Raw genomic sequence first — 27,768 nt, forward strand, 5'->3', positions numbered from 1 at the left:
TCTGGAAATTGTAGTTTGAAGCAAGAAAAATACAACTCAAGCGACTCGAAAGCAGTTTGGACAGGGAACTTATGCCCCTAGGGGCTGTATAATGCTTTTTCCTCCCCCATTTTGGCTACAGGACATAAAATAAAAAAAAACAATATTTAAATAGTGAATAAATAAAATGGATAGATTGCCAAACACGCTTTCTCTGTGTACTTCAAATTGTACATTTGTACTTGCTTTAGACCACAAACCCACAAATGCCCCTAACTTAAGCTAGCTGTTGTAAAAGCTGAAACATTTCTGCAAATATCAAATGTGTGTGTGTATACATGTGTGTGTGTATATATATATATATATATATATATATATATATATATATATATATATATATATATATATATATATATATATATTATATATATATATAAAATATATACACACACATACATGTGTGGGAAGAGCATTATAACATATGTGCATGAGCAACAATGACGCTTCATATCAAGATGGTGTTTTTATTATAATTTTTTTGTTAATTGGAGTCGGACAAACACAAACATAGAGAGGTACTACACTCAAACACACAAGCTTCCCAAATGTGAAAAGTCATACTAAAAATGACAGGAAATAACAATCACCGTCAGGGTGAAAGGTACAGGTCTGTTCGCTGATGTCTACAAGCTGAAGATGGCGGGGAGAAAAAAAAAGCAAAGAAACAGATTGTTTGCTAAAGGATGGTGAAATTCGACAGGACCAGAGAAAGTGCTAAACTCCACAGCGAATGTTTATGCACGGTCTATTTGCAGTGTGCCCGTTGCCCAGTGCAGCCGGGGAACGGTTTTGTGTTCTGTTATCAGCAAGGAGATGGTACTCCAGTACGAGCAACAAGCTCACTGCGGAAGGGCGGTGACAGTGTGCTGTACACACGGAGAGGTCAGGTTTGTGTTGCCATTTGTATCGGTCCTCCAGCACAGGTGATTTTACTGATATCAGGAGATATTTGTGCATCCCAACTTATTCAAGAGCTCATATCTTCCTGTTCCCAACTAAATGGCTTAAATATCAGCAGTCAGAAACCACAAGGTAGTATGGTCATCTCCAGATGCGGTGTTGTGAAATGGGCGCCATTTTGGCTCTGAATGTGCCCCGTGCATGGGGGGCAATTCAGTCAAAGGGGTGCTGGCAGACAACTTAATTTCAAGCCTAGTTTCCATTTTAAAATGACACCCAGCTCCTTTCCCACCGTCAAATGTCGTTGGGCTGCCTCAAACAAATATTCAGATCCTGCCTCACAATTTGAAATGGATGCAGTAAGATTACAGCAGGTGACAGGGCAATAAATCATAACAATATGCAAATACATATGGCTTACTAACAAACAAACAAAAACGAAACAAATTGGACGTACTGCATGTCAAATGTGTTCTCTTATACACAGGATAAATCAAATAATTATGGAATAACAGAAAATAATGCTTATCAAGGGACAGAAAGGGGGCACATTCACAAACGGGAGAAACACTGAACAGAACTTCTCTCCATGTTTCTGTAAAGACACAAACCCCCTCCAGGCACTGCAGTGTCCCCTCAGGCAGTCCTGAGCTTGACCTGCAGACCGATCAGTGATACGTGCCTCTATCCTTCATTAACGGTGCGTGCTTTTAAAACATACCCCCTAGAACTTAAATTTCTTCTTCTTCTTTTTTAGTCCCAAAGCAAGTACATTGTGGTCCATCGGAGAGGTCCAGTTTACAGTAGAGGCCATGGATGTGGGGGGGGGGGGGTTAAGGCTGTAAGTGTGTGTGTGTATGTGTGTGTCTGTATGCCTGCGAGTGTGTGTGCATGTGCATGTGTGTCTGTGTGCGCGTGTGCATGTGTGTGTCTGTTTGTGCATGTGTGTGTTTGGGCAGGTAAGGGGTGGGGGTGGGGGTGGGGTTGTTCAGAGGAACGTTTTTTGGACTTAGGACGGGTTCTGAACTTAGGACGGGTTCTGAACTTGTTTCGCTCCTGGATTCCTCTCTCCATACCTAGGCCTCCAGCTCAAAGCCCAGGCCGACCTTGTGGCCCCCAGTGTTGAAGTTCTTGCCGTCAACCAGGGCAGAGACCGTAACCTTCACCCCTGTTAAAAAACAACAACAATAACAGATGTATTAAATTTCACTCATTACATTACATTAATGGCATTCGGCAGACACTCTTATCCAGAGCGACGTACAGTTGATTAGACTAAGCAGGAGGCAATCCTCCCCTGGAGCAATGCAGGGCTAAGGGCCTTGCTCAAGGGCCCAACGGTTGTTCGGATCTTATTGTGGCTGCACCGGGGATCGAACCACCGACCTTGCAGGTCCTAGTCATGTGGCTTAACCACAACACTACAGGCCGCCCTATAGCCCATAGCCCAGCATGGTGAGCGTTGCTGTGGTCGAGGACGTGCAGCCGATGTGTCGCTGGCCACAGCAGTATTTGGTTTATACTCTAGCCGACTGGAGTGCGTTTATACTTTTTACCTGGCCGGAGACTCTGTGTATATCCCACACCGATCAGGCTGGCGTTGTTCACTTTGGCCTGCAGGGGGAGACATCGGGACAAGGACACAATCAGGCAACTCTCCCGTGGAAGCTCAATCCTGCTGCTACTTTCAGAATCTCAACCATCTTCTGATGTATTAATAACAGCAAACATTTTTCTGTATTCAGTGAAGTCATGAACAACAATGAGCATTATTAACGAGGAACACCTTATCCAAGAGATCTTTGCTCATCTCCATATTTCTTGGCTAATTTACTGTAATGTGCCAAAGTCTAAAAGCAAAAGGCAGATTTTTGGTCGTAGATATTTTTTTGTTTTCTGCATTAGTGTTTCAGTAGAAGAGCAAATGAAAAAATTTCCAAACATACATTTTCCAAAAATGTTTTTTGCATTTTGCTAAAAGAAAAGTAACATTTTAATTAATAGACCACTTTTCCAGATAAAAACGTGATCGAGGCTGTCTGGGATTACCTGGAGAAACAGAAGCAAGTAAGACAACTAAGGTCTGCAGAAGAACTATGGCAGACTTGGCAAAATGTTTGGCACAACCTACCAGCTGATTTTCTGACTGCGGGACAGTGAATTGATGAAGAGGAAGGGTGGTCACAACAAATATTTATTGGATTTAGTTTAAGGTTTACTGCCCTTTAAAATAAGCTCTTTGATATGTTAAACTTTTCATTTCACTATTTTTGAAACCATGTTTTTAAAAAAAATATATATAGATATATATATTGTATCCGTTTATGACTTCGGGGGCAATTTTTGAAGGGAGGGGGGTGGATTTGAGGTGGATGCCGGCCACTGTGTGAAAAGGATCTTGATTGGAGGGGTACGCTGGAGCATGATGATGTGAAAGCTAAACTGAAATAGTTTTCCAGGAAGTGGATGGGGGGTTTATGAAAGATTGACTAAATTCAGAAGTAAAAAGTGATTTCATCTCGTCTTTAACCCTTTCAGTCCCGAGAGCTCCATATGGCACTCTCGACCGTATAACCTTTTCGATCAATCAACGTGACTGCTTAACGATTGCTTTGAGCCCCTGTCAACCCAACTGAATTCTCAATTTTCTCAACCAAAGCCAACGGCCCTCGGGATGCAGGTGGAGCCACTTGATGTTCGGCTCGGGACTGAAAGCGTTTTCGATGCGGTCTCTCGGCGGCGGAGAGGGGGGCGGCACTTTCGGGCGGTCACTCACAGACAGGGACGCGTCCGGGCCCAGCTGGTATTTGGCTCCGATGCCGAAGCGAGTGTTGTTGCTGCCCGCCGTCCACGCCAGGCTCACCGCCGTCTCCAGCTCCTCGTTCACCTTCTGGTAGATCGAGCCGCTGAACTCAGTCCCGTCGTTCCTGAAACGACAGAGGCGTCAGTGCGGGCAGCACCAGGGGCAGCTCAATATGGGCCCTTCCTATTAATCTGTGAGGTCCAGACAGGCAATATGAGGGGCAGCTCAATATGGGCCCTTCCTATTAATCTGTGAGGTCCAGGCAGGCAATATGAGGGGCAGCTCAATATGGGCCCTTCCTATTAATCTGTGAGGTCCAGGCAGGCAATATGAGGGGCAGCTCAATATGGGCCCTTCCTATTAATCTGTGAGGTCCAGGCAGGCAATATGAGGGGCAGCTCAATATGGGCCCTTCCTATTGAAACGTTAGTTTGTGACGGCTGTGTAACTCAGGCACAGACGGAAGCAGCACCAGGGGAGCAGGGTTTCACATTCCCGCCAGAAGCATCGCAAACTCCAGCGGTTAATTATTTATCGCCGGTATAACTTTACATACCTATAGGGTACTGTCCCAGCGACAAGCATGAGTTACTTTTTTCTTCTTCTTCTTCTTTTCTTTCCCCCCCAGGCACTTTACTTGCGAGAGCGTGACGTCTTGACGCGCGGCTACTCACACGTTGGTGTGCAGCTGGAAGTCGCCGGCCGACCGGCCCAGGGAGAAGTTGTTCTGCACCAGCTTGGACTTGGCGGTGTCGAAGGCCATCTGGTACCCCGCCAGCCAGCCCTCGTACCCCAGCACGGCGGCCGCGTGGATGGTCGGCCCGGCGAAGTCGAAGTCCACGTCGCAGCCCAGGTTCACAAAGTCGCGCTTGTAGCTGGTCTTCAGCTTCCCGCTCTTCTTCCTGGGGAGGGAAGGACAGACAGAGGCTAGGGGGGGGGGGGGGGGTTTCTGAGTCTCAGACAGAGGCTAGAGGGGGTTTCTGGGTCTCAGACAGAGGCTAGAGGGGGTTTCTGGGTCTCAGACAGAGGCGGGGGTTTCTGGGTTTCTCCTGCACTGCCACTGTGTTCAAGACACTGCATTACATCACATTACAGTTATTTAACTGACGCCTTTATCCAAAGTGACTTACAGTTGATTAGACCGGTCAGCAAGAGGTCAGGGAGGCTCTCTAAACTGGAATTTTTATTATTATTTATTTATTTATTTATTTATTTATTTTATTCTTCTGTTACTCTGTAAACAGGTTTTGGGACAGGCATGAATGAATGAGAATTGGTACAACAATCAGCATGTCGTGGCAAAGCTTACCCTGTGTTTGGGACAAATGACGTGTCGAAGGTCAGCTTCAAGCCCTGTGCCAGCTACAGGGAACGCAGAAAAGAAGCATTTACGAAGAGTTGACAAGACATCAGACAAACGGTTCAACAATTACCGATAAAAATGTTCTTCTATAGTTTTGACCGTCGTCCCACTTCTGGTCCTAACTCTGTGTGGTCAGTTTTGCGGGATAATTTACAAGATGGTTGTGATTTTCAGTACGTCTGTAACACACTTCTCACCAAAATATCATGTTTATCGTTCAGTTATTTGAGAAGTAAAATAAAATTCTATCATTACTGTCTCGAGGAAGGTACAGTATTTCAGAGTAAGTTTTGACAAGCAGAAGGCACATTTTCATGACGTATCAATATCACAGGTCAGCAACAGAGAAACCTCAACTGTTCTAGGCTACTTAAGCTAACACACTGAGATCCAGTTTAATGTAGCTGGAAAGCCAACATCGCAGTATTCACCCTCATCCATAATGTTATAATATATAATATATTACCCTGCCAACTAGCCACACTAACCTGGTCCTGCAGTGGCCTCAGTTGCCAGGGTGATCTCACCTGGTCCTGCACGGTTACCTCGGTTGCAAGGGTGATGTCAGGCAGGGCAGGGGGAGACTCACCTGGTCCTCCAGGGTGACCTCGGTTGCCAGGGTGTTGTCCGTGCTCCATTTCTGCTTGAAGCTCAGGCCCAGGTCCTGAACCTTGTACTTGGTCTCCAGGTTACCACTAGCCTTCCCCGTGTCAGTGTTACTGGAGCCAGAGGTGTTAAACTCCTGAGAGAGATGGGGGGTGGAGGGGAGGGAGAGAGAGAGTAAGAGAGAGAAGGAGAGGAGGGGGGGGTGGACAGCGAGAGAGGTTGGGGAGGTATGAAAGTGAGTATTGGTAGATGGAATTAAGAGCAAGAAAGCATCAGATTAAGAGAATACAGAAGGGATGAAAGGATGAAGACAGATCGGAGGGGAGAAGGCAGGAGGGGCAGTTAGAGAGAGAGGGAGAGAGCGAGCAAGAGAGAGAGAGAGGGAGGGAGGGAGAGAGAGAGGAGTTAATCAATTACCGAAGCTGCACGCGTGAGCAGAGCCGCAAGGCTAAAGCTGCTAATGCTAACGTGAACCCTGCATGGAGTGCTCTACCGCACTGTGAGGAGAACGAGGGAAGGAGGGAGAACAGAGAGAAAGAGAGAGATGGCAACAAGTCAACGTAAGTGAGAATCGAACTGGATAACAGACACTCACGCACTCTTACGCACTCTCTTACGCACTCTCTTACCATCTGGGACAGGAGTCCATTTGGGTTAGGTAGCAGGAAAGAGACAGAAGAGAGGATTAGGACAGATGCACCATGGGACAGGCCTCCGCATGCAGGCCTGTCTCCACAGAGAGGGCGTAAAGCAGAGAATCAGGGTGCGTTTGTGCGTTCAACAGATAAACACAGGGCTTGAATAGGCTCTCCACACCCAGGGCTAAGATCAACCTCGGGCAACAACCATGTCCTCAGAGAAGGTTGTTCCACCTCAAGTTTAATTAATGCTTTGGCGACAAAGCAAAACACAGTGCGCAAATTTGACAGTTTCGACGTCAAGCCGATACCTTTGAGCACTGGCGACAGGTGAGCTGTACCTGCACATTTTTGTGAGGTCGCAGACGCCCGTCAGAAGTGTCGCACAGCCATGATTACCGAGTTAGCTGGATATAACAGCACCGAGTGAAACCCAGAACAGCTCTTTTTACTTAAATCCATATTTCAGATTTGGGAGGGTTCCGGGTTACACTCAGTGCAGTTATCCAGTTAACTCGGTAATCCTGCTCAGTGCAGTTATCCAGCTAACTCGGTATTCCTGCTCAGTGCCGTTATCCAGTTAACTCGGTAATCCTGCTCAGTGCAGTTATCCAGCTAACTCGGTATTCCTGCTCAGTGCAGTTATCCAGCTAACTCGGTATTCCTGCTCAGTGCAGTTATCCAGCTAACTCGGTATTCCTGCTCTGTGCAGTTATCCAGCTAACTCGGTATTCCTGCTCAGTGCAGTTATCCAGCTAACTGCTTTGTGAAACGCCCCCTGGGTCTGGGACACAGACGCATGCTCATTGGACCCAGGGAGACGGAAGGCGGGAACGAAAAACTTACGACTCCACTCTGCGACTTGGTCTTCAGGTCCAGTTTCACCATGCCGAAACCTAGGAGACCGGAAACGCGAGGAGTCATAAACCTGATTCAAGCCAAGGTCCTTAAAGTGGCATTTCAACTAAACACACACACACACATACACACACACACCCACACTTAATCAGATCCGATTTATACGCTTAACGGAAAGCATTATCCAACAACGGCTAACCACATTAACCCCTCGGAAGTGCATAGATTTTTTTGGGATGTTTTAAAAGTCAGAGTTCTAGAACTCCGTTGCTTGCTTTTGGTCACCAGTAGTGATCCTTAACATCAGCGTTAGAATGTTCACCTGTTACCTGCACCTGTACCTGGTAACAGGTGCCTGTATTTAGCATCATAGCATCATCTTGGTTTTTACCTACATGCCCCAAGGGGAGCTCCCCCCCCTTGTTGTTCTAGTCGTAAGGTGATAAAAACGAAATGGCATTTCCATTACGACAGAAACAAACGTTCAAGTCACTGTGTCACCTGCCTCCTAATCATCCCCTAATGTAATTGGCTAAAAATAGTTCTCTCCTTAGCCACCGGCGATTATTCTGCTGTAAAATGGCTGCCGTTGCGACACCCAGGTGGGCGCTACACAATGGTGGTGGATGAGGTGAGTTTACCCCTCTTCACTGTAAAGCGCGTTGGGTGTGAGCAAAGCACTAGAGATCCATCTGACTATCTGTAGATCTAGCTTGTTGTTTGTTTATTGATTCTAGTGCCTCATATTGGTGTAATAATTGAAAAAGCCAATGTTTTTTTTTTTTTCTTGTTTTTTTTTTTTTAAACAATATTTGTCTTCCACACAGGGACTCTTGTTCTCAATCCTTTGAAGTTACTGAATTGTAAAAGGCGTGACAGCCGACCAATGGCTGATCGCCGCTGCGCGCCAGTCGCGTACCGTAGCCCTTGCCGAAGATGTCCTTCGCCGACTTCCCAATGTCCGAGTACGCCGGAGGAACAGCCATGACTTCTGAGGAAAACCGGAGAGAGAGAATTTACCAACTCCGGCGGTGACATCAGGCTCCGCGGATCTCCCCAGAGAGCGGGACAGCAGTGCCCCTCCGGCGAAACATGAAGGATGGAAGCATCCATTTTGGGCACAAACGTTTGTACCCCCTCCCCCTGTCCCCCCTCCCCCCGTCCCCCCTCCCCCCGGTCCCCTTCCAAGCCACTGAGAGGGAAAGTAAATCTAAACATTTATAAATGTTACATAAAAAAAAAAAAAAAAAAATGAAATAAAACCACAATAATATAAGCACCGAAGGGATTACACATGCAATAAAGGAGACGGAGCGATTATGTTGCCACGGTGACAGTTGGTGTAATTCCATACCAATAATCCCCCCAGAGGGACAGCCCTCTCCTCCGCACCGCTGTGGCGTTTCCCAGGGCAACCGCAGAGACCAGTGACACGTTCACATCACTCTGGTGTCGTCGCACCGCATCGTGTTTTTGTCACAACGTGTCAAACACCCTCATAAATGTGTGGCCCACTGAAACTATGAACATCACACAGCGCCGGCAGGGAAAGAAAACCGTTAGAAAGGGGCGACGTGGCTCAGGCGGTAAGAGCAGTCGTCTGGCAGTCGGAGGGTTGCCGGCTCGATCCCCCGCCCGGGCTGTGTCGAAGTGTCCCTGAGCAAGACACCTAACCCCCAAATGCTCCTGACGAGCTGGTCGGTGCCTTGTATGGCAGCCAATCGCCGTTGGTGTGTGAGTGTGTGTATGAATGGGTGAAGGAGAAGCATCAATTGTACAGCGCTTTGGATAAAGGCGCTAAATAAATGCCAACCATTTAGCTATTCAATGTACAATGTATTTTTTTTATTATTATAATTCTGTTTTGAAATGGAATGAAACGTCACTCTGGAGCGGCCTTGCTCAAGGGCCCTTGCTCTGATCTTACGGTGTCTACACTAGGGCTTGAACAACCAACCTTCCAGGTCCCAGTCAAGAACCTTAACCATTATGCCATCGGCTGACCCCTATAAATAAATATATTTATACATGGAGCTGCTCCCAAAGATCTTACCGTTAGGGCGACACTGACGGGGTCGCTACTTTTCCGCCATTTTAAAATTCTGACAGAACTGCAGACTTCATCTTTGGAAAAAGAACTGTTGGGTTTTTGGTGGTATTTACGTTCACTGTTAATCATTAAGATTCAGTACAGTAGGTCTTTCAGGGTTACCATATTGTTTGCAATCAAGGCACTGATGTGTTCAACTTTGGGTTATCAGTTAGAATCATCTCTTGGTTGTTCACTGCCTTTCACTTACTGGACACAGACAACAAAATAGAAAGCGCAACTGCCATTATATTTCCATTATAACTAATCTAGAGTGCACACTTTGCCTATTTCTTGATAGATTGCTGCAGATTAATTTTTTAATAGCAGAAATTAATTGCAATCAACGTTTGTTTACTGATACTACTATGTATATTTCTGTTACTTCCATCGTGAATCGAGTCACTGAACTGGGAACGAGTAAAGCAAGGTGATTCACGTCTCACATAAAAATGACCCCGTTGATCTATATGGTACCGTGCTTTATTAATGCAGTAAATTGACTTCAATTGCACATCGATTAAATATTCAGAATAGTAATATTTTCATTATGAATACTTGATATACGAGCGTGATACAATAAACAATTTCCATTGAAACATGACCACCTACATTAACGTTTATTGCCTACGACCTTGGCTCATCTCTGTACAGACGTAGTTGGCGACCACCCTTTAAACAGATCTTGATTACTGCATTGTTTAGCCGCTACTAAAAGAAAAAGCGTGTTCTGGCCTATAAAACAAATGGATACAGAAATCTTAACGAAAAAGGCCCATTTACTGCCGTAGCCAAATTGTTTTGTGTCGCTCTTCCATTCCATTTTGATCAGGAAGCCATCCCCAAAATCAATGTCATTGATATTTTCTCATTGACACATTTGCTCCGACTAAGTCGAGCTAGCCACTTTAGTTTATCAATGACAATGGATGTAACGCCACGCCCCCTTCTGCACCGCACAAAGGCTTCGCTATTCTCTATAGTCAGCTCAGTGTGTAACGTCGTAAAATAATCTACAATAAGAAGTGCAACCAGCTAATTGATGTAGCTAAGCAGGGTGTACAAGTACATTTTTCTACGGTAAGTTGTGCATTAATGCCCTGACTTTCGGTAACCTAGCAGGCTAGCTAACTTAACTGGCAGCGAGCTTTCAAGGAGAACTGGCAATTGGAATTGTGTAAAATAAATTAAATTGCTAGCTCACGTTAGCAATAACTGTTCGAGTATGTTAGCTGCCCAACTAGTTATTCGAGCACTTTTCCGCTGAAATACAAGCCTCCCACTATGTTGCAACGTTGTAATATTAAATTAGTTAGCTTGCTAGCTACCTACCGCGCTAGGCCTGCTAACCACCCCCACCGTCAAACTTGATGCTGGCAATCAATGAAGTGAAATGCATGTTCATCTGTAGGTTCATCATTGTAGTCAACATATGCACCCATATGCCCTGATATCACTGCACATATCTGCAATGGTTGTAAGCTTGCCACGAATTACCCTGTTCTTACCTTTCTTGTATTGCTACGGGACGAGGTTCACTGCGGTCAGCGCTGAAGCCTACAGCTGCGAGTAGGACACGCTGAAGGAGAAACTGAAATCGCGCCTGCTCAGTGATGTTTTCGGGCGGGGATTGGGATTGCGGTTATAACCATCCATATCTCCGTGGTTATAACGCGAAAAATATATTATGACAGCATCCTATTCGTGACGTGTAACGGCGATTCTCTATAGTAAATCACGCTTGCCAACATAACGTACATTTCGTCAATGAGTTTAAATGTGTTACATACTAAACGTCACGAAAGTCGGAAACATTTAAAATCATACCCTGGTGTAAAAACCGGCTATGGCCAGCTTGAAATACCAGCTACCAGCTGTTTGAAAACATAGCTTGAGCTGGTCAAACCATGTTAAGTGTAAAGCGAACTAACTGGTCAAACAGCTACCAGGTGTTTCACCTAGTTTGAGTTTTTTTTTTTTCCAGCATGGTAGGCTAATATTACTGTTTCATGTTTATTTGTAAACTAGTATTTCCAACAGCTCAAAAGGTTCTAACTGGGCCTTTGTATAATGAAAACGCAAAGACACTATAGCAGAAGTCAGCTCACCACTTTTCTTTAAAAAAAAATATCACTGTTAGAACTGGTTGTAGCGATTGCTATGTCAGGCAACCTAATGTTATATTGTGTGCTTTATCTATAGGCGTCTGAGACAAAGACCTCAAAATTGAAGAAAACACCTAAACACGGCAATATCACACAGGGCTGTGCACAGACGTTTTAAAAAATAGGCACTCACCCCACCGACACACACGCTTATAGCACCCTGATGTTGCCAAACCGCCGCCATCCGTGATCACACACATGTTCATAACATGGGACCCGTTTAAATTCTATTCAAACGCATCATTCCATGACTGACACGGAGAGCGGAGTACTTTTTTAAAATTGATACGGTGTATTTTTTTCGTGGATACTACGATGCATTTCCCTCTTTATATTTGATAGAATTTCAATAACAAATAAGGGGAAAAAAATGTAATACGATTAACACCAGGCAAAAAAGGGCCACTTTTTGACTCTGAGGGCAAAAGGGCAGGGGCTGAAGCCGCCCTTGGAACCCTATCTGTGCACGTGCCTGATTATCATATGCGATTCAGTAAGCTTAGACATCCGCAAGGATCAATTATTGGTCCCTTGCCTTTTCTCATTTATATAAATAAGATTTGTGACCAGATTGAACACTGTAATTACCATTTATTTGCCGATGATACAAGTTGTGATTAATTTTGGATCATCCATATTAGGATACAGTAAATAGTCTAAAATGTAGAATATAGCCTTTGTGGGTTCAGTTCTGTGTTTATCTCCATGCCCAATACGAGATAAGATTTCCACACTGTATACATCAACTGAATCTCAGTGACCTCAGCCTTGACAAGATCATTTTTTACTTTAAAATTTACACAAGCATCTGGAAGTCATATTTGTTCGTTTTTCACTTGTTTAAAAGGTGTATGCAATACGGTGAAATAGTTAACGTATTTTACAGTAGTTCTGGAATGTGACAAATGTTTACCACCGGGGGAAAAGTGTGGGAAAATGCAACTGATGATTGCAGGTCAATGATGGGACATTTTGCTTTAGGATGCTAACGGAGCACCAAAGAAAGCGTTCACTTTCAGACGTGTCAACGGCTGACTATAGAATGACTTGAGTTTAATTTGTAGGATAGATTATGTCATGATCATTTTGACTGACCACGTTAGTGTTGCAGAAATATCACAACAACAACATCAACAATAGTAATAGCTGTTACACTACTTTCACTATGTTTTCAGTCTCTCGTAGACCTCGTCATCCAGAACGCAGCAGCTCGTCTGGTCTTTAACCTTCCCAAATACTCACACGTCACCCCCCTGCTTACTTCCCTCCACTGGCTGCCTGTCATGGTTTGCATCAAATTCCAAACATTGGTGCTAGCCTTCCAAGCAGTTAAAGGGTCTTCCCCAGCTTATCTACAAAAAATCATCGGACCCTACACCCCTGCCAGACCTCTTCGTTCAGCCTCCACAGGCCGCTTGGCACCTCCCCCTCTCCGAACCTCCACCTCACGCTCACGACTACTGTCTGTTCTGGCTCCACGGTGGTGGAATGAACTCCCCGTTGAGGTCAGAACTGTAGAATCTCTCCCCACCTTCAAGCGCAAGCTGAAGACACACCTCTTCAAGCAGCACCTCTCCCCATCCCTCCCTACCTCCCTGTGAACCTTAATTGTTGTCTCTGTGACTTGCTTTGTGTATCTGTATTTTTAGTTGGCTAGGTAAGCAGTGTTTGGATAGTTAACTTTGGTCACTTTTGCTCTGTTTGTTTGTTTCTTTATTCAAAAAGAAAAAAAAAAAAGAAAAAAATTGGCCCTCGTCCTTATCTTTGTTGTACAGGTAGCAGTTGAAATTGTACTTCCCTCTAGGGTCTTTCAGCGAACTTATCCCTGGTTATGGGTATGTACTTTGTTCTACGTCGCTCTCGATAAGAGCGTCTGCCAAATGCCAATAATGTAATGTAATGTAATGTAGACCGACCGGAGAAACGTCTTGTCCCAAAGCCATCTGCTTTCTGTCAACGCGAGATAACACGTACATCCAGACGTGACGTGGCTCGGCTTCGGTATCCGATGATCTGTCAAAAATAACCGGAGTTCTCTTTGGTTTGCGATATAAAGAGTAGGGCAGTCAGTTGTATGTCAGCTTAGTCGATTTGTCATAAAGAAGTAGCTTGCTAATTGGACAGCAATGAGTAAGAGAAAAGCGCCTCAAGAATCTTTAAACGAGGGAATTACGGACTTCCTTACAGGTATGTGATGGAATACTAATATTAGTCAGTTTAGCTACCAAGGTAGCTGTACGATTTGCAAAGTATGTATGTCTGGTTTGATCACAGCAGTTAATTTAGTTAATTTAGTAATTAACCTTTAATTTAGGATAACGTTAGATCGTAGTGAAGAGTTTCACGTTAATCAGCCTACGCTGAACTGATGACTAGTTATACCAGTCTAGCCACAACTGGTGAGCTAAGCGGATTGGTAGCTAATGCAGCTAGCTATAGCTTCTGCGTGATATAGACGTTAACTAGTAAGGGTATTTCCATTCATACATTAAAAGGAATGTAGCTAGCTGGGTACGTCGATATCGTTCGTTGATATCGGCACATGTTTTTACGCTTGCTGTACTTTTAACAATAAGCGCAACTTTCTTCGCCGTGGTTTGGCGACAGCTGTTCAGTGTACGTTACGTCAGTGTTGCGTAATATTTAAAGCCTCCTTGTGCGATCACTGATTGGACAAGAATATGGAGCGTGTCCCCGTGTATAATCCTACTGACAGACCGGCTGAGCTGAAGTGGACAGACCCAAGGGGTCAGCTTTCGAGCTACTAGTTCCGCCAATTGATATGAAGTCGCCCCCTCGTGGTACCTATATTTTCGCTCATAAAGCCTTTTTTCCCTTTGGACTCGCTTTTTCGCTTTGTTTTCCTTTACAATTAGCCACACGTTTTGCCCTGCAACACATTTCTCAAAAATCTAAAATGTAAGGAACATCTGAACGGAAACTGCTCAAGTACAGCCACAAATTGTGCGATGTTACCATGTTTATTAGAAAATATTTCGACTTCTTTTTGCTTTATCAATTTTTTACTGTTTGGATTCTTAAAATATAGAAGAAACATTGAGAAAAATATCAATCCAATCATGATTTTAGCTTCCATCTACATAGGTATAAATTTACTAATGAAAATATTGTTTTCTTCTTATTATAAAAAAAAAGAACGGAACAGTATTATATAAAAACTGTTAAATCTTGCACAATAATGCACAATAATGGTTAGCATATAATAAGAAGGCTATGAAAACTGTCAATGGACGTGCTGCTTGTAAGATCTTTGTGTAATCGTCAATTGTTATTTTTCATTTTGTTTTGTATTTACTTAATTTAAGTCTTGTATTTTTGTATGGTGATGGTGTATCCATGGTGTGTACATTTTTTTATTTTTGGTAAAACAATCATTGTAACTGTTGTAAGGACTGTGCATTTTATTAAAGTATGCTCATTCACTTCTTCCTCCTAGAATTAGCCAATTATGAAAAAAATGTGAACAGGGCAATCCATAAGTATAACGCGTACAGGTAAGTGTTGGAGTACCGACTCATTTTGATACATACCAATGCATCTAATTTATTCGGAACATTAGCGCTTGCGGTTAAGGTAGTGGTTAAGGTAAATGACTGGGACACACAAGGTCAGTGGCTCTAATCCCGGTGTAGCCACAATAAGATCCGCACAGCTGTTGGGCCCTTGAGCAAGGCCCTTAACCCTGCACTGCTCCAGGGGAGGATAGATAGATAGATAGATAGATAGATAGATAGATAGATAGATACTTTATTGATCCCGAGGGAAATAAAGTATCTATCTATCTATCTATCTATCAATCCAATCTATTGTCTCCTGCTTAGTCTAATCAACTGTACGTCGCTCTGGATAAGAGCGTCTGCTGAATGCCAATAATGTAATGTAATGTAATGTTTGCTCAAAATAAAACAATACAATTGTGCTGATTAGAGAAAAGAAAAGAAAGGGGCACTGTAATGTCCAAGTGCCCAGTTATATTTGGCTTAAGCCGGTGTGTGCTCTGTCTCTGCTGTCTTCTAGGAAGGCTGCCTCCGTGATCTCCAAATACCCCCAGAAGATCAAGAGTGGCACTGAGGCTAAGAAACTGGTAAGAGTCAGCGGTCCAACACATATTAGAGCTCATCTATTCAACTATTCATATAAGAGATACGAGAGTGGGCACTGTGTGGAATAGCTTGCCAAGACATGTATTGAAGGCAGAAACTCTGGGGGTTTTCAAGACCAGATGCTATTTATCTTTTAGGCAAACTAAGCAGTAGGTACACTTTAGTGGTTGGTAAAGGTGAGCATTGCTGGCTGAATGGCCTGATCTCATCATTGTGTTATGTTGTGTTGTGTTGTGTTGTGTTGTGTTGTGTTGTGTTGTGTTGTGTTGTGTTATGTCATGTTATGTTGAATCTTACTCTTCCAGCCGGTTAAGTTTGAATGTTCCCTTTTTCATTGTTCTGTCAGTTGCACAGGAAGGTCACTCTGAACGGCTTGTAACGTTCTGGAACATTCCAAAGGATTGTTGTTGTGTGTGTGGGTGTCTTTTCACGACGTGCTAAAGTGGGCTGTGTAATTAGCCGAGGCTGCGGAACCGCATTAACGATCACTCACTCAAGCGCCATACCTGCTGACAGGTCTTTTCAGGCCTGTTGCCGATTTAAGACGCAATATGTCGCTCTGGATAGGAAGGGACGCTAAATGCAAATGTCATGCATAGTAATGTTGGTTCTCCTGAATGTGCCCCAGGTTACTGAGTACTGCTCAAAGCCATAATTTCCATGAACCTTTTTCGTTAAATTAGGAATTCACAGCTGTGGGTAGTGGGGCATTCCGCTTCAGTTAAGGGCGGGCCCGGCCAGTGATGTCATAGTAACAAGGTTAAAAGTAAAAATGGTTTGACAGGAATGCTAGACAGCTAGCTAGTTGGATAGTGGAATACGGGACTGTTGTCTCATTGCTAGTGGAAATGTTTTGAAAGTGAGATCATAAAACAACCATGGACTACATCTCAGCGTATAATTATGTACTTGTTAAAATCATTAGACAGTGTAACAATGATTGTAATGCTCGAAAATATTTGAAATAAACTATGATGGGCATTTTCCATGTATTCAATTCTACTATGTTTAGCAATACCGCTACCGTCCCCCGATGGTGAAATTATAGTACTGTATTTTACTGTATTTTACTGTATTTTACTGTATTCCAGCTAATGGAGGCGGCACAGCTTTTTCTCTGTGGGTTTTGGCGTTACTAGTACTAACCCATGAAATGGTTATAGTGCAAGGCTCAGTTTTCTTTTCTCTCTTTAAATCCATAAACTATTATGCGGAATTTACAGCCAATTACCAGCGTTTGGACGAGTGCACCAAACCTGTTGCATTCGCTTATTGTTTAAATAAACCAAACTAAAGATAGAATAAAACCACACAAACTCCCCCGGGAAAAGTAGAAAACGTATGGAATACATGTCCATGTTCAATAAAGTGTAAAAATACAAATATTTTCATGTTCAAATGCATATTTTGTGGGAATCAAAAATAAACATGCTTATTATTAAAAACGAATGTCAGCACATTGAATCATGAAAAGGCAAAAAGGCCAAATTTTATATTACCACTACTCAAGTCAAGAAACAAATGGCCAGTGATGTCAGATTTTGAATATAAAGCATTAATCTGACACCTGCCTGGCGGTGCTGTGTTGGTGTTTGAACAGGATGGGGTCGGAGCGAAGATTGCGGAAAAGATTGACGAGTTCCTGGCCACAGGAAAACTGCGGAAGCTGGAAAGGGTGAGCAGTGGGCAGTGAGACGGGCAGGAAAGGGGGAGGAAGGGTTTCATTCTGCTCCTCGGGTCTCAGGTGGTCGTGATGGGAACTCTCCATGCGTGGTGTTGACATCCCTGTTCCCCCGGGCTAAAGCTTTGGATTTTTATTTTTTTTCTATTGAAAAAAAAAAAAAAACATTTCATGTTCCCCCCTCAATCCGGAATTGGCAGTTGTGCTTCTGGAGTTATAATTGTACCGATCGCATCCTGCAGAGTTTTGGACCTTAGGCGTCGCATCAATTCACTTTCCTGCCATTTCACACCTTGCAAGCCTGTGTGGAGTGTGGCTGCAATTTTTATCCCTGGTACATCTCACAAGCCACATGGTTCCACAAGAGAAGAGAAGAGCTCGAACCAGCCAGAGAAGTGCTCTACCAATCAGAGGAGAGCTTGTACCACTCAGAGGAGAGCTCTACCAATCAGAGTAGAGCTTGTACCACTCAGAGGAGAGCTCTAATGACATTTCCACGAATGACATTTGACAATGTCGAATGACCCCCAAAGCAATAAACCGTGGAGAACATTCGGTAAAAATGACACTGCTATAGTGTCCTAAGTGCTATTTAGCCCTTTTTCTGTTTCGATGCAGATCCGCAATGATGACACCAGCACCTCCATCAACCTGCTGACCAGGGTCACAGGCGTTGGGTATGTCCTGTTCTGGGGCTCCCTCCCCTCTGCGGGCTGTTTTTGGGTTTGAGCGGTATCGCTAGCACAGCCCGTCTCATGCGTCTCGTGTCTGCCTGCAGCCCTGCAGCCGCTCGCAAGTACGTGGAGGACGGGGTGCAGACGCTGGACGGTATGTGTCTCTCCACGCACGCGTACGCACACTCACGCCCCCACGGGAACGCAGGCCCCCGTCTCTCCACGCACGCGTACGCACACTCACGCCCCCACGGGAACGCAGGCACCTGCACACACGCGTACGCACACTCACGCCCCCACGGGAACGCAGGCACCTGCACGCACGCGTACGCACACTCACGCCCCCACGGGAACGCAGGCACCTGCACGCACGCGTACGCACACTCACGCCCCCACGAGAACGCAGGCACCTGTCTCTCCACGCACGCGTACGCACACTCACGCCCCCACGAGAACGCAGGCACCTGTCTCTCCACGCACGCGTACGCACACTCACGCCCCCACGAGAACGCAGGCACCTGTCTCTCCACGCACGCGTACGCACACTCACGCCCCCACGAGAACGCAGGCACCTGTCTCTCCACGCACGCGTACGCACACTCACGCCCCCACGAGAACGCAGGCACCTGCAGGCACGCGTACGCACACTCACGCCCCCACGGGAACGCAGGCACCTGCACACACGCGTACGCACACTCACGCCCCCACGAGAACGCAGGCACCTGCACACACGCGTACGCACACTCACGCCCCCACGGGAACGCAGGCACCTGCACACACGCGTACGCACACTCACGCCCCCACGAGAACGCAGGCACCTGTCTCTCAACGCACGCGTACGCACACTCACGCCCCCACGAGAACGCAGGCACCTGTCTCTCCACGCACGCGTACGCACACTCACGCCCCCACGAGAACGCAGGCACCTGTCTCTCCACGCACGCGTACGCACACTCACGCCCCCACGAGAACGCAGGCACCTGCACACACGCTCACGCACACTCACGCCCCCACGGGAACGCAGGCACCTGCACACACGCGTACGCACACTCACGCCCCCACGAGAACGCAGGCACCTGCACACACGCATACACGTGTGCGCGCACATTTATGGACCCTCTCACCCACGGACAGATGGACAGACGCGCACACACGCGTACACATGCGTATGCTTATTACACTAATATTCTGTTACACCTTGATAGTTTGTTAGATAGTTTGATGGTTAGTTGTATTTGAATGAATCTAGTTTTCAATATTGTAAACATAATACAACTTTTTTTTTTTTATATTTCAATATTTATTATACATTTAATTATTACATTTATATTATATTAGTTATTATAGTTCGGTATTTATTCAGCATAATTTAATAATAATAATAATAATTTTTCTCACAACATGTCACTTTTTATATGAACTTTTGCTTATTTTTTGTCTTCAGATCTGAAGAAAATCCAGCACAAACTTAATCATCATCAACAGATTGGACTCAAGTAAGTGCTTGCTGTAACAGAGTGTTTGATTTATGTTCCCAAAGTACAACAAAATGAACTAAAAACAAATAACGGTAGTTCTGGCCCATTAAAGTGTGCTTTTCTGCAGGTACTTTGAGGACTTTGAGAAGAGGATTCCCCGGGCTGAAATGAAAGAGATGGAGGTGTGTTATATCATCTGTCTGTCCCTTGTCTGTCCTGTTGGTGTTTCTCATCCGCTGGCCACCGAACACACGGCCATGTTTCAGAACAATGAGTGACGCCTGTCAGTCTCAGGCCCAAGCAGCTCCACCCACATCCTGAGGGGTTTTTATGGCTTTGCTTGAGAAAATTGAGAAAGTTGAGAAGGGTTTTAATAGCAGGTGTTCAGGGGTGTTGGCTCTGCAGACGGTGTTCAGGAGTATTGGCTCTGCAGAAGGTGTTCAAGGGTTTTGTCTCTGTGTGGAAGGTGTTCAGGGGTATTGGCTCTGCAGAAGGTGTTCAGGGGTGTTGGCTCTGCAGAAGGTGTTCAGGAGTATTGGCTCTGCAGAAGGTGTTCAGGAGTATTGGCTCTGCAGAAGGTGTTCAGGAGTATTGGCTCTGCAGAAGGTGTTCAGGAGTATTGGCTCTGCAGAAGGTGTTCAGGAGTATTGGCTCTGCAGAAGGTGTTCAGGGGTTTTGGCTCTGCAGAAGGTGTTCAGTGGCTTTGTCTCTGCGGAAGGTGTTCAGGGGTGTGGCTGTGCAGAAGGTGTTCAGGGGTTTGATATGGCATTCAGAAGCAGCTGTGGAGGGCGTGGTCGGCGTGGTCTGCATTCAAAACCACACGCTACCACACTGCTTGTTGTGCTCATGCCAGGCTGATTTCGTGTCTGTCTGCTCAGTCTCTTATCCTGAAGGAGCTGAAGATGGTGGACGCCCAGTACATCGCTACCGTCTGTGGGAGCTACAGGAGAGGTGAGACACTACTGGGACAGGCGGTGAATGACTCCTGCGTGTGTGTGTGTGTGTGTCTGTGTGTGTGCGTGTGTCTGTTTGTGTCTGTCTGTGTGCGTGTGTGTGTATGTGTGTGTGTGCGTGTGTGTGTGTGTCTGTGTGTGTGCATGTGTGTGTATGTGTGTGTGTGTGTTTGTGTGTGTGTGCGTGTGTGTGTATGTGTGTGTGTGCGTGTGTGTGTATGTGTGTGTGTGTGTGCGTGTGTGTGTATGTGTGTCTGTGTAAATGGTAAATGTTCTGCATTTATACAGCGCTTTTATCCACAGCGTTGTACAATTGATTCTTCTCATTCACCAATTCACACACACACATACACACACACACACTCGCACACCAGCAGTTGGTGGCAAGATGGCAGCTGGATCCTTGCTGCAGGTGCAAGCATGAGTGTGTGTAGTCAGTTACAAAATGGTGTTCTGCTTTCTGCTACTCAACTGAAGGACTGAATGCAGCTGAAATATATTTCTGAATGTCGACCGAAATAAAGAATTAAAATGTTTCTGTGTGTGTGTGTGTCTGTGTCTGTGCGTGCGTGTGCATGTGTGCGTGTGTGTGTGTGTGTGTGTACACGCGCCTGTGTGTGCTCTACCAGGAGCTCAGTCCAGTGGGGATATTGACATCCTGTTGACCCATCCGGACTTCACCTCCCAGTCTGAGAAGCAGGTAAGTCACGCTGAGCTGTGGGAGTGGGGGATCAGACAACCACCGATCTGTGAGATACTGGGTTCCTTTCGTTTCTGCACCCTCGCAGAAATAAAGGTACGAAAAGGGTACAAAGGCTTGTTGCTTGGTACCCAAAAAGATACATAAAATAGCAATAGAGAAACGTATTTGTTTGGGGTTTTTTTGCTTGGAAAACGCAATCCTTTGTGGTCGAAGACATTACTGTACTCTGAACAAATATGTACCTCCACTGCCACTTTATTTATGAGACTGCGCCAGCCATTGTTTTTCTTCTTGTTTTGGCCTTATACATGAATTAAAGAAATGCCTTTTGGTTAAATATGAACACCAATATTTTGCCATATATTTATTTTGATAATGAAGGTGTGTAAAACTTAGTACATACTTTGTAATATGCATCAGTAGTCACCTGTTGTCTGTGTGCATGCAGCGATTTGTGCATTTAATGTTTTAGTTTTTTTTGTTTTAGCCCAGACTGCTACACGCTGTCGTGGATCATTTTGAGTCAATGGGCTTCATCACGGACACACTCTCCAAGGGAGACAGCAAGTATATGGTGAGGCTGAAATGTGTGTTACTGACCCGTAATAAATCGGTAATAACTATATAATAACGCTTTAATAGCTGTCAGTATTGGGCTATACTTCGGTATCAGTGAATGCACTTCACCCTAAGATTGTCACACCAAAGCCTATAGAGAAAGCCGTGCCATCTCCGTTGACTGCACTGGAACGAAAGAAATAGTGCAGTACTACGATTTTACCACCAGGGGGCAGTGTGACCGAATTGTTAACAGGGTAGAATACATGGCGGTCAATGGAGCTAAATGCTATAAAATGGTAATCGCAGTCTATTTCATCCATTTTCGATCAACTGGAGCATTACTGTCACTGTTACATGGTCTAATGTTTATAACAAATACATCATTATAAGCTGAGATGCAATCGATGGTTGTTTTATAATCTCATTTTCAAAGCATTTCCACTAGCATTGAGGCTACGTGACGCAACCTTCCCGTTGTCCACTAGCCATCAGCTAGGTGTCTCGCATTACTGTTAGGCTATTTTTACCGAAGTAAAAATCCATGATTTAATGAATCCAAGAGCACAGAAAATCGTATATTGTTATCCGTCTGTGAATTTTCTCCCACTCACAGTAAAAAAATGATTATCTCTGACTGAGCTATGAACAGCTGCCATTGACGCCCATTAATTCTGCTGTTTAACCAAGTTCTAGTGCTCATTGTCGCCCCCTGGTGGTGAAACATGATATTAACATCTCATGTCATACTGTATGCTCCATTGAACTCTTCTATTACAGTTCAATGGTATGTTCTCTCTGCTCCCCCCCCCCCCTCCCCCCCATTTTTCAGGGAGTTTGTCAATTGGCACGTGGAAAGGAGGAAGAGGACTATCTTTACCGGCGCATTGATATCAGGTGAACCGGGTCGTTCTTCGGCCTACAGCATACGTGACCAGGGCTGAACTACATATTTAAAATACAACAAAAATTGAACTGTACCAGATATGGAAAAGACTATGATGATTACTTGGATTCCTTTAAAATCTAGTAAGAGAATGAAATTGGCAGCCACTCTCCCCAATCCCACAATGCACTGAGACAAGACTCTCAACCTGAATGGATACTCTTATGCCTGTGATCAAACGGTCTTCACGACTGTTTTGGCAACTGTGCAGTTCTGAAGACTGTATGGTTATACCAGCATTCTTCTGATTGGCTGTACCATGCTTCTAATTGGCTGTACCATACTTCTGATTGGCTGTACCATGGTTCTGATTGACTGTACCATGCTCCTGATTGGCTATTCCATGCTTGGAATTGATGTAATGCTAAAACACACCAAAAAAAGAAAGAGAATTGTTTCTGTTGTAGTCTTCCCTGCAGTCATTGCTAACGACTCATGGAACAGAATCACTGAGCGAGCCTTGATTGATTTGTCATCTTTTCCATCGTTATGTTTATTCTTTATCGTCCCAACGTCATACCTCCCTCGCTCCTCCTGTCTCATCACAACATTGCGTCCCTCTGTCTACCTCTCTCTACCTCTTTACCTTTCTCTACCTCTCTCTACCTCTCTCTCCCTCTGTCTACCTCTGTCTACCTCTCTACCTCTTTACCTTTCTCTACCTCTCTCTACCTCTGTCTACCTCTCTCTACCTCTCTCCCCCTCTGTCACCCTCTCTCTACCTCTGTCTACCTCTTTACCTCTCTCTCCCTGTCTACCTCTCTCTACATCTATCTACCTCTCCCTCTCCCCTCTCTCTTTCCCTCTGTCTACCTCTCTCTACCTCTTTACCTTTCTCTACCTCTCTCTACCTCTCTCCCCCTCTGTCTACCTCTCTCTACCTCTGTCTATCTCTTTACCTTTCTCTACCTCTCTCTACCTCTCTGCCACTTTACCTCTCTCTACCTCTCCCTCTCCCCCCCCTCTCTCTTTCCCTCTCTCTACCTCCCTCTACCTCTCCCTCTCCCTCTCTCTTTACCTCTCTCTCCCTCTCCCTACATCTCTTTACACCTCTCTTTACCTCTCTCTCTCTCCCTCTCTCTCTCTCTCGCTCAGGTTGATCCCTAAGGATCAGTACTACTGTGGAGTGCTGTACTTCACTGGAAGCGACATTTTCAACAAGAGCATGAGGACTCGGGCCCTGGAGAAGGGTTTCACTCTCAACGAGTACACCATCCGTCCACTGGGGGTCACCGGTGAGTCGCCCAGGGCCCTGTTTACGCCTCGTCTTTTTGTGCGTCGACTGTGGCATTCCACAACCGGGGAAAATTGGATATGGATATTGATTTGTCCAGATCTGGTTTGAATCGCGCTAGTAGTGGTAGTCCGAGTTGGGTTCCGCTGGCGCTGTGTCTGAGTGTGAATGCGCCAGTGTGTGTCCGCCTGTCAGATGTCAGAAACTCTCTCCCGATAAAGAACACGAAGCTCGTGAGAGACACTCTGATGTACAGCTGCTTGTGCTGGGAGATAAATAAAGGTTAATGGTTAACGTGTAGACTGGGCGGTAGCCACTGCTGTGGCCAGGGTAGCCAGCACTCTATCATTAGCTGACTGTGGCATGGAGCACACATCAGCGGAACGAGCTGGCGTAGTCGGACACGTGTAGCCACAATCAGATCCGTGCGCTTGTTGCGCCCTTGAACAAGGCCCTTAACCCCGCATTTGCTCCAGGGGGGATTGTCCCCTGCTTAGTCTAATCAACTGTAAGTCGCTTTGGATAAAAGTGTCAGCTGAGTAACTGTAAGGTAAATTAGACCTACGGAAAGGCATTGTTTACGTTTGCAGCCACATGAGAGTGTAAACACAAGTGCAAAGATCAGGGACTGTGCAGGGAGATTCTGATTCAACTGTAAAAACGCATCAATATGCTTTTCCATCTGCTGACAGTGCTAGTTGAGTCATGATTATTTTTGTAGTAATGTGAAAGTTCACCTTGTAATGACCGCACAAAATCCCTGAGACCTAGCATTTATTCAATTTTTGTCAGAGATTTTTAACAGAAGTGGTCTCAGTATGTTAGTGTGTCTTCATTTAAATCACTTCTTAAAATGTAAGAAGTGTACTTTTATAATACTTTTATTTATTCTTGGATGAGTTTATTTATCTTAATTAATTTAATTTTCATTTTTATTTTATTACATTTTACTCTTCTTTTATGCTGTTTTTAGCTGGCATTTATCCTCTGTTATTATCTGTTATTCCTTTGTACTCTTTTTTTCTATGTGCCTGCTTTGTATTGTGGGTTTTATTTTATTCTGCACTTTGTAACTGTTTTGAAACGTACAATACAAATATAGTTTGCTATTACTATTATTATTGTTACTATTACTATTACTATTATTACTGTTATTATTATTCTTATTCTTATTCTTATTATTATTATTATTATTATTATTATTATTTGTTATTATTAGTGTGGGCGGCACGGATGGTGCAGTGGGTAGCACTGCCACCTCACAGCAAGGAGGTCCTGGGTTCGAATCCCCTCTGTGTGGAGTTTGCATGTTCTCCCTGTGTCTGCGTGGGTTTCCTCCGGGTACTCCGGTTTCCTCCCGCAGTCCAAAGACATGCACGTTAGGCTGATTGGAGAGTCTAAATTGCCCGTAGGTATGAACGTGTGAGTGAATGGTGTGTGTGCCCTGCGATGGACTGGCGACCTGTCCAGGGTGTATTCCTGCCTTTCACTCAATGTATGCTGGGATAGGCTCCAGCCCCCCTGCGACCCTGTTCAGGATAAGCGGGTAAAGATAATGGATGGATGGATGATTAGTGTGTTCACTCTGTTTCTCTGCTGCAGGCATCGCAGGGGAGCCTCTGCCCGTGGACTCGGAGAAAGACGTCTTCGACTACATCCTGTGGAGGTACCGGGAGCCCAAGGACCGCAGCGAGTGAGCGGGGACCACCGCAAGACAGGCACGACACGCTCACAATCCCCTCCCTCTGTGACAGAAAACACACACGCTCACAATCCCCTCCCTCTGTGACAGAACACACGCTCACAATCCCCTCCCTCTGTGACAGAACACACGCTCACAATCCCCTCCCTCTGTGACAGAACACACGCTCACAATCCCCTCCCTCTGTGACAGAACACACGCTCACAATCCCCTCCCTCTGTGACAGAACACACGCTCACAATCCCCTCCCTCTGTGACAGAACACACGCTCACTCACAATCCCCTCCCTCTGTGACAGAACACACGCTCACAATCCCCTCCCTCTGTGACAGAACACACACACGCTCACAATCCCCTCCCTCTGTGACAGAACACACACACGCTCACAATCCCCTCCCTCTGTGACAGAACACACACACGCTCACAATCCCCTCCCTCTGTGACAGAACACACACTCACAATCCCCTCCCTCTGTGACAGAACACACTCTCACAATCCCCTCCCTCTGTAACAGAACACACACACGCTCACAATCCCCTCCCTCTGTGACAGAACACACGCTCACAATCCCCTCCCTCTGTGACAGAACACACGCTCACAATCCCCTCCCTCTGTGACAGAACACACACTCACAATCCCCTCCCTCTGTGACAGAACACACACTCACAATCCCCTCCCTCTGTGACAGAACACACACTCACAATCCCCTCCCTCTGTGACAGAACACACACTCACAATCCCCTCCCTCTGTGACAGAACACACACACGCTCACAATCCCCTCCCTCTGTGACAGAACACACGCTCACAATCCCCTCCCTCTGTGAGAGAACACACACTCACTCACAATCCCCTCCCTCTGTGACAGAACACACACTCACAATCCCCTCCCTCTGTGACAGAACACACACTCACAATCCCCTCCCTCTGTGACAGAACACACGCTCACAATCCCCTCCCTCTGTGACAGAACACACGCTCACAATCCCCTCCCTCTGTGACAGAACACACGCTCACAATCCTCTCCCTCTGTGACAGAACACACGCTCACAATCCCCTCACTTTGTGACAGAACACACACTCACAATCCTCTCCCTCTGTGACAGAACTCAGTAAGCCAATAATATCCAGTAAAAATATCAGTTTTTAACCCTTGTGTTGTCCTCTCCATAAATAAGAAATCGGCCCTACCCTGAGTTTAACAGTACTGAAAATTTTTCCTCGAGTGACCCTACCACACTACCACTGGAACACATTAAACGTTGGCTTTTTTATATTATAAAAGTGGTACAACATCAGGGTACAAAGATTATCTTATGGGTATTTGTTAACCTTCCAGTTATGAAATCAGGAGTCATCGACAAAGAAAAGCACCATGGTAAATAGACGTGTTTATCCAAAGTGCTCTACAATTAATGCCTCTTATTCACACACTCACACACACTTGGCGATAGGCTGCCATGCCAGGCCTGTTGGGAGCAATTGGGGGTTGGGTGTTTTGCTCAGGGACACTTTGACACAACCAGAGGAGGGGTTCGAACTGGCATCTCTCTGACTGCTAGACGACTGCTCTTACCCCCCCCCCCCCCCCCCCATTTTATTCAATTCTGGTGCTTCAGCCTATAAAAAAGTGCTTTACCTGCAATACTAAAATAATACTGTCTGTGCACTGTAAAATACAGAATGACGGGTTGTTTCTGCATGAAATGTATTTATTGTATTTATTTCGGGTTTACAGTAAAACTAAAAATCATCAAATAAAGACGTGGTAACAACAATGTCCCTGCTGATGTTATCTCTGTACGTCTAACAAACCTGCACCTTTGTAGCACAGCTGGATGCTGACTCCCTGGCAACATACCTGTGGTTTACATACCTGTGGTTTATTTCTAAATGGTATTTCAAGGTCTTTATTCAGCACCCAGTGTACCACACCACCAATGACACAAAACTGTGTCCCACAACAATAGTTTTCTAAAAACACCAAACACTGTATGTGGGGAAAACCCATTGTGTATACAGTACTATTTGAATGTAACACTTCTGGGAGCATTCCACTGAGGTGGCAGAATTGCACAGGGGCAGTGCAATGATGGGAGCAATACATTACATTACATTACATTACATTATTGGCATTTGGCAGATGCTCTTATCCAGAGCGACTTACAGGAGACGATCCTCCCCTGGAGCAATGCAGGGTTAAGGGCCTTGCTCAAGGGCCCAACAGCTGTGCGGATCTTATTGTGGCTACACCGG

At 45.3% G+C, this 27,768-nt stretch overlaps 2 protein-coding genes across 2 annotated transcripts; one reads left to right on the top strand and one right to left on the bottom strand.

The window, feature by feature from the left end:
• Positions 1 to 489: 489 nt before the first annotated feature.
• Positions 490 to 10,929, bottom strand: LOC133141412 (voltage-dependent anion-selective channel protein 2-like). Its single transcript, XM_061261947.1, has 9 exons — positions 10,805 to 10,929; positions 8,127 to 8,198; positions 7,196 to 7,245; positions 5,695 to 5,847; positions 5,052 to 5,104; positions 4,417 to 4,644; positions 3,716 to 3,866; positions 2,496 to 2,553; positions 490 to 2,107 (listed from the first exon to the last, which is right to left on the bottom strand). The coding sequence occupies exons 2-9, from the start codon at positions 8,191 to 8,193 to the stop codon at positions 2,016 to 2,018; spliced, it is 852 nt and encodes a 283-aa protein (XP_061117931.1). The 5' UTR covers positions 8,194 to 8,198; positions 10,805 to 10,929; the 3' UTR covers positions 490 to 2,015.
• A 2,510-nt stretch (positions 10,930 to 13,439) lies between these two features.
• Positions 13,440 to 27,292, top strand: LOC133141411 (DNA polymerase beta-like). Its single transcript, XM_061261946.1, has 14 exons — positions 13,440 to 13,648; positions 14,919 to 14,976; positions 15,500 to 15,566; positions 17,186 to 17,260; positions 17,885 to 17,943; positions 18,045 to 18,094; positions 19,385 to 19,436; positions 19,546 to 19,600; positions 20,297 to 20,369; positions 21,001 to 21,071; positions 21,562 to 21,648; positions 22,465 to 22,529; positions 23,674 to 23,813; positions 25,415 to 27,292. Exons 1-14 carry the CDS (start codon positions 13,588 to 13,590, stop codon positions 25,507 to 25,509), a joined length of 1,008 nt encoding a protein of 335 aa, XP_061117930.1. The 5' UTR covers positions 13,440 to 13,587; the 3' UTR covers positions 25,510 to 27,292.
• Positions 27,293 to 27,768: the final 476 nt, after the last annotated feature.

The sequence above is a fragment of the Conger conger genome, chromosome 12 (genome assembly GCF_963514075.1).
Source record: "Conger conger chromosome 12, fConCon1.1, whole genome shotgun sequence".
Taxonomy (NCBI): Eukaryota; Metazoa; Chordata; class Actinopteri; order Anguilliformes; family Congridae; genus Conger; species Conger conger.

What these genes read in the sequence shown, in the direction of transcription:
- LOC133141411 (XM_061261946.1), top strand. Translation starts at nt 13,588, where the DNA reads ATGAGTAAGAGAAAAGCGCCTCAAGAATCTTTAAACGAGGGAATTACG. An exon ending in AATTACGGACTTCCTTACAG is followed by an intron (nt 13,649 to 14,918) that starts GTATGTGATGGA and finishes TCTTCCTCCTAG; the next exon opens with AATTAGCCAATTATGAAAAA. An exon ending in CATCAACAGATTGGACTCAA is followed by an intron (nt 19,437 to 19,545) that starts GTAAGTGCTTGC and finishes GCTTTTCTGCAG; the next exon opens with GTACTTTGAGGACTTTGAGA.
- LOC133141412 (XM_061261947.1), bottom strand. Translation starts at nt 8,193, where the DNA reads ATGGCTGTTCCTCCGGCGTACTCGGACATTGGGAAGTCGGCGAAGGAC. An exon ending in AGGTCACCCTGGAGGACCAG is followed by an intron (nt 5,105 to 5,694) that starts GTGAGTCTCCCC and finishes CGTTCCCTGTAG; the next exon opens with CTGGCACAGGGCTTGAAGCT. An exon ending in TTCCAGCTGCACACCAACGT is followed by an intron (nt 3,867 to 4,416) that starts GTGAGTAGCCGC and finishes CTGTCGTTTCAG; the next exon opens with GAACGACGGGACTGAGTTCA.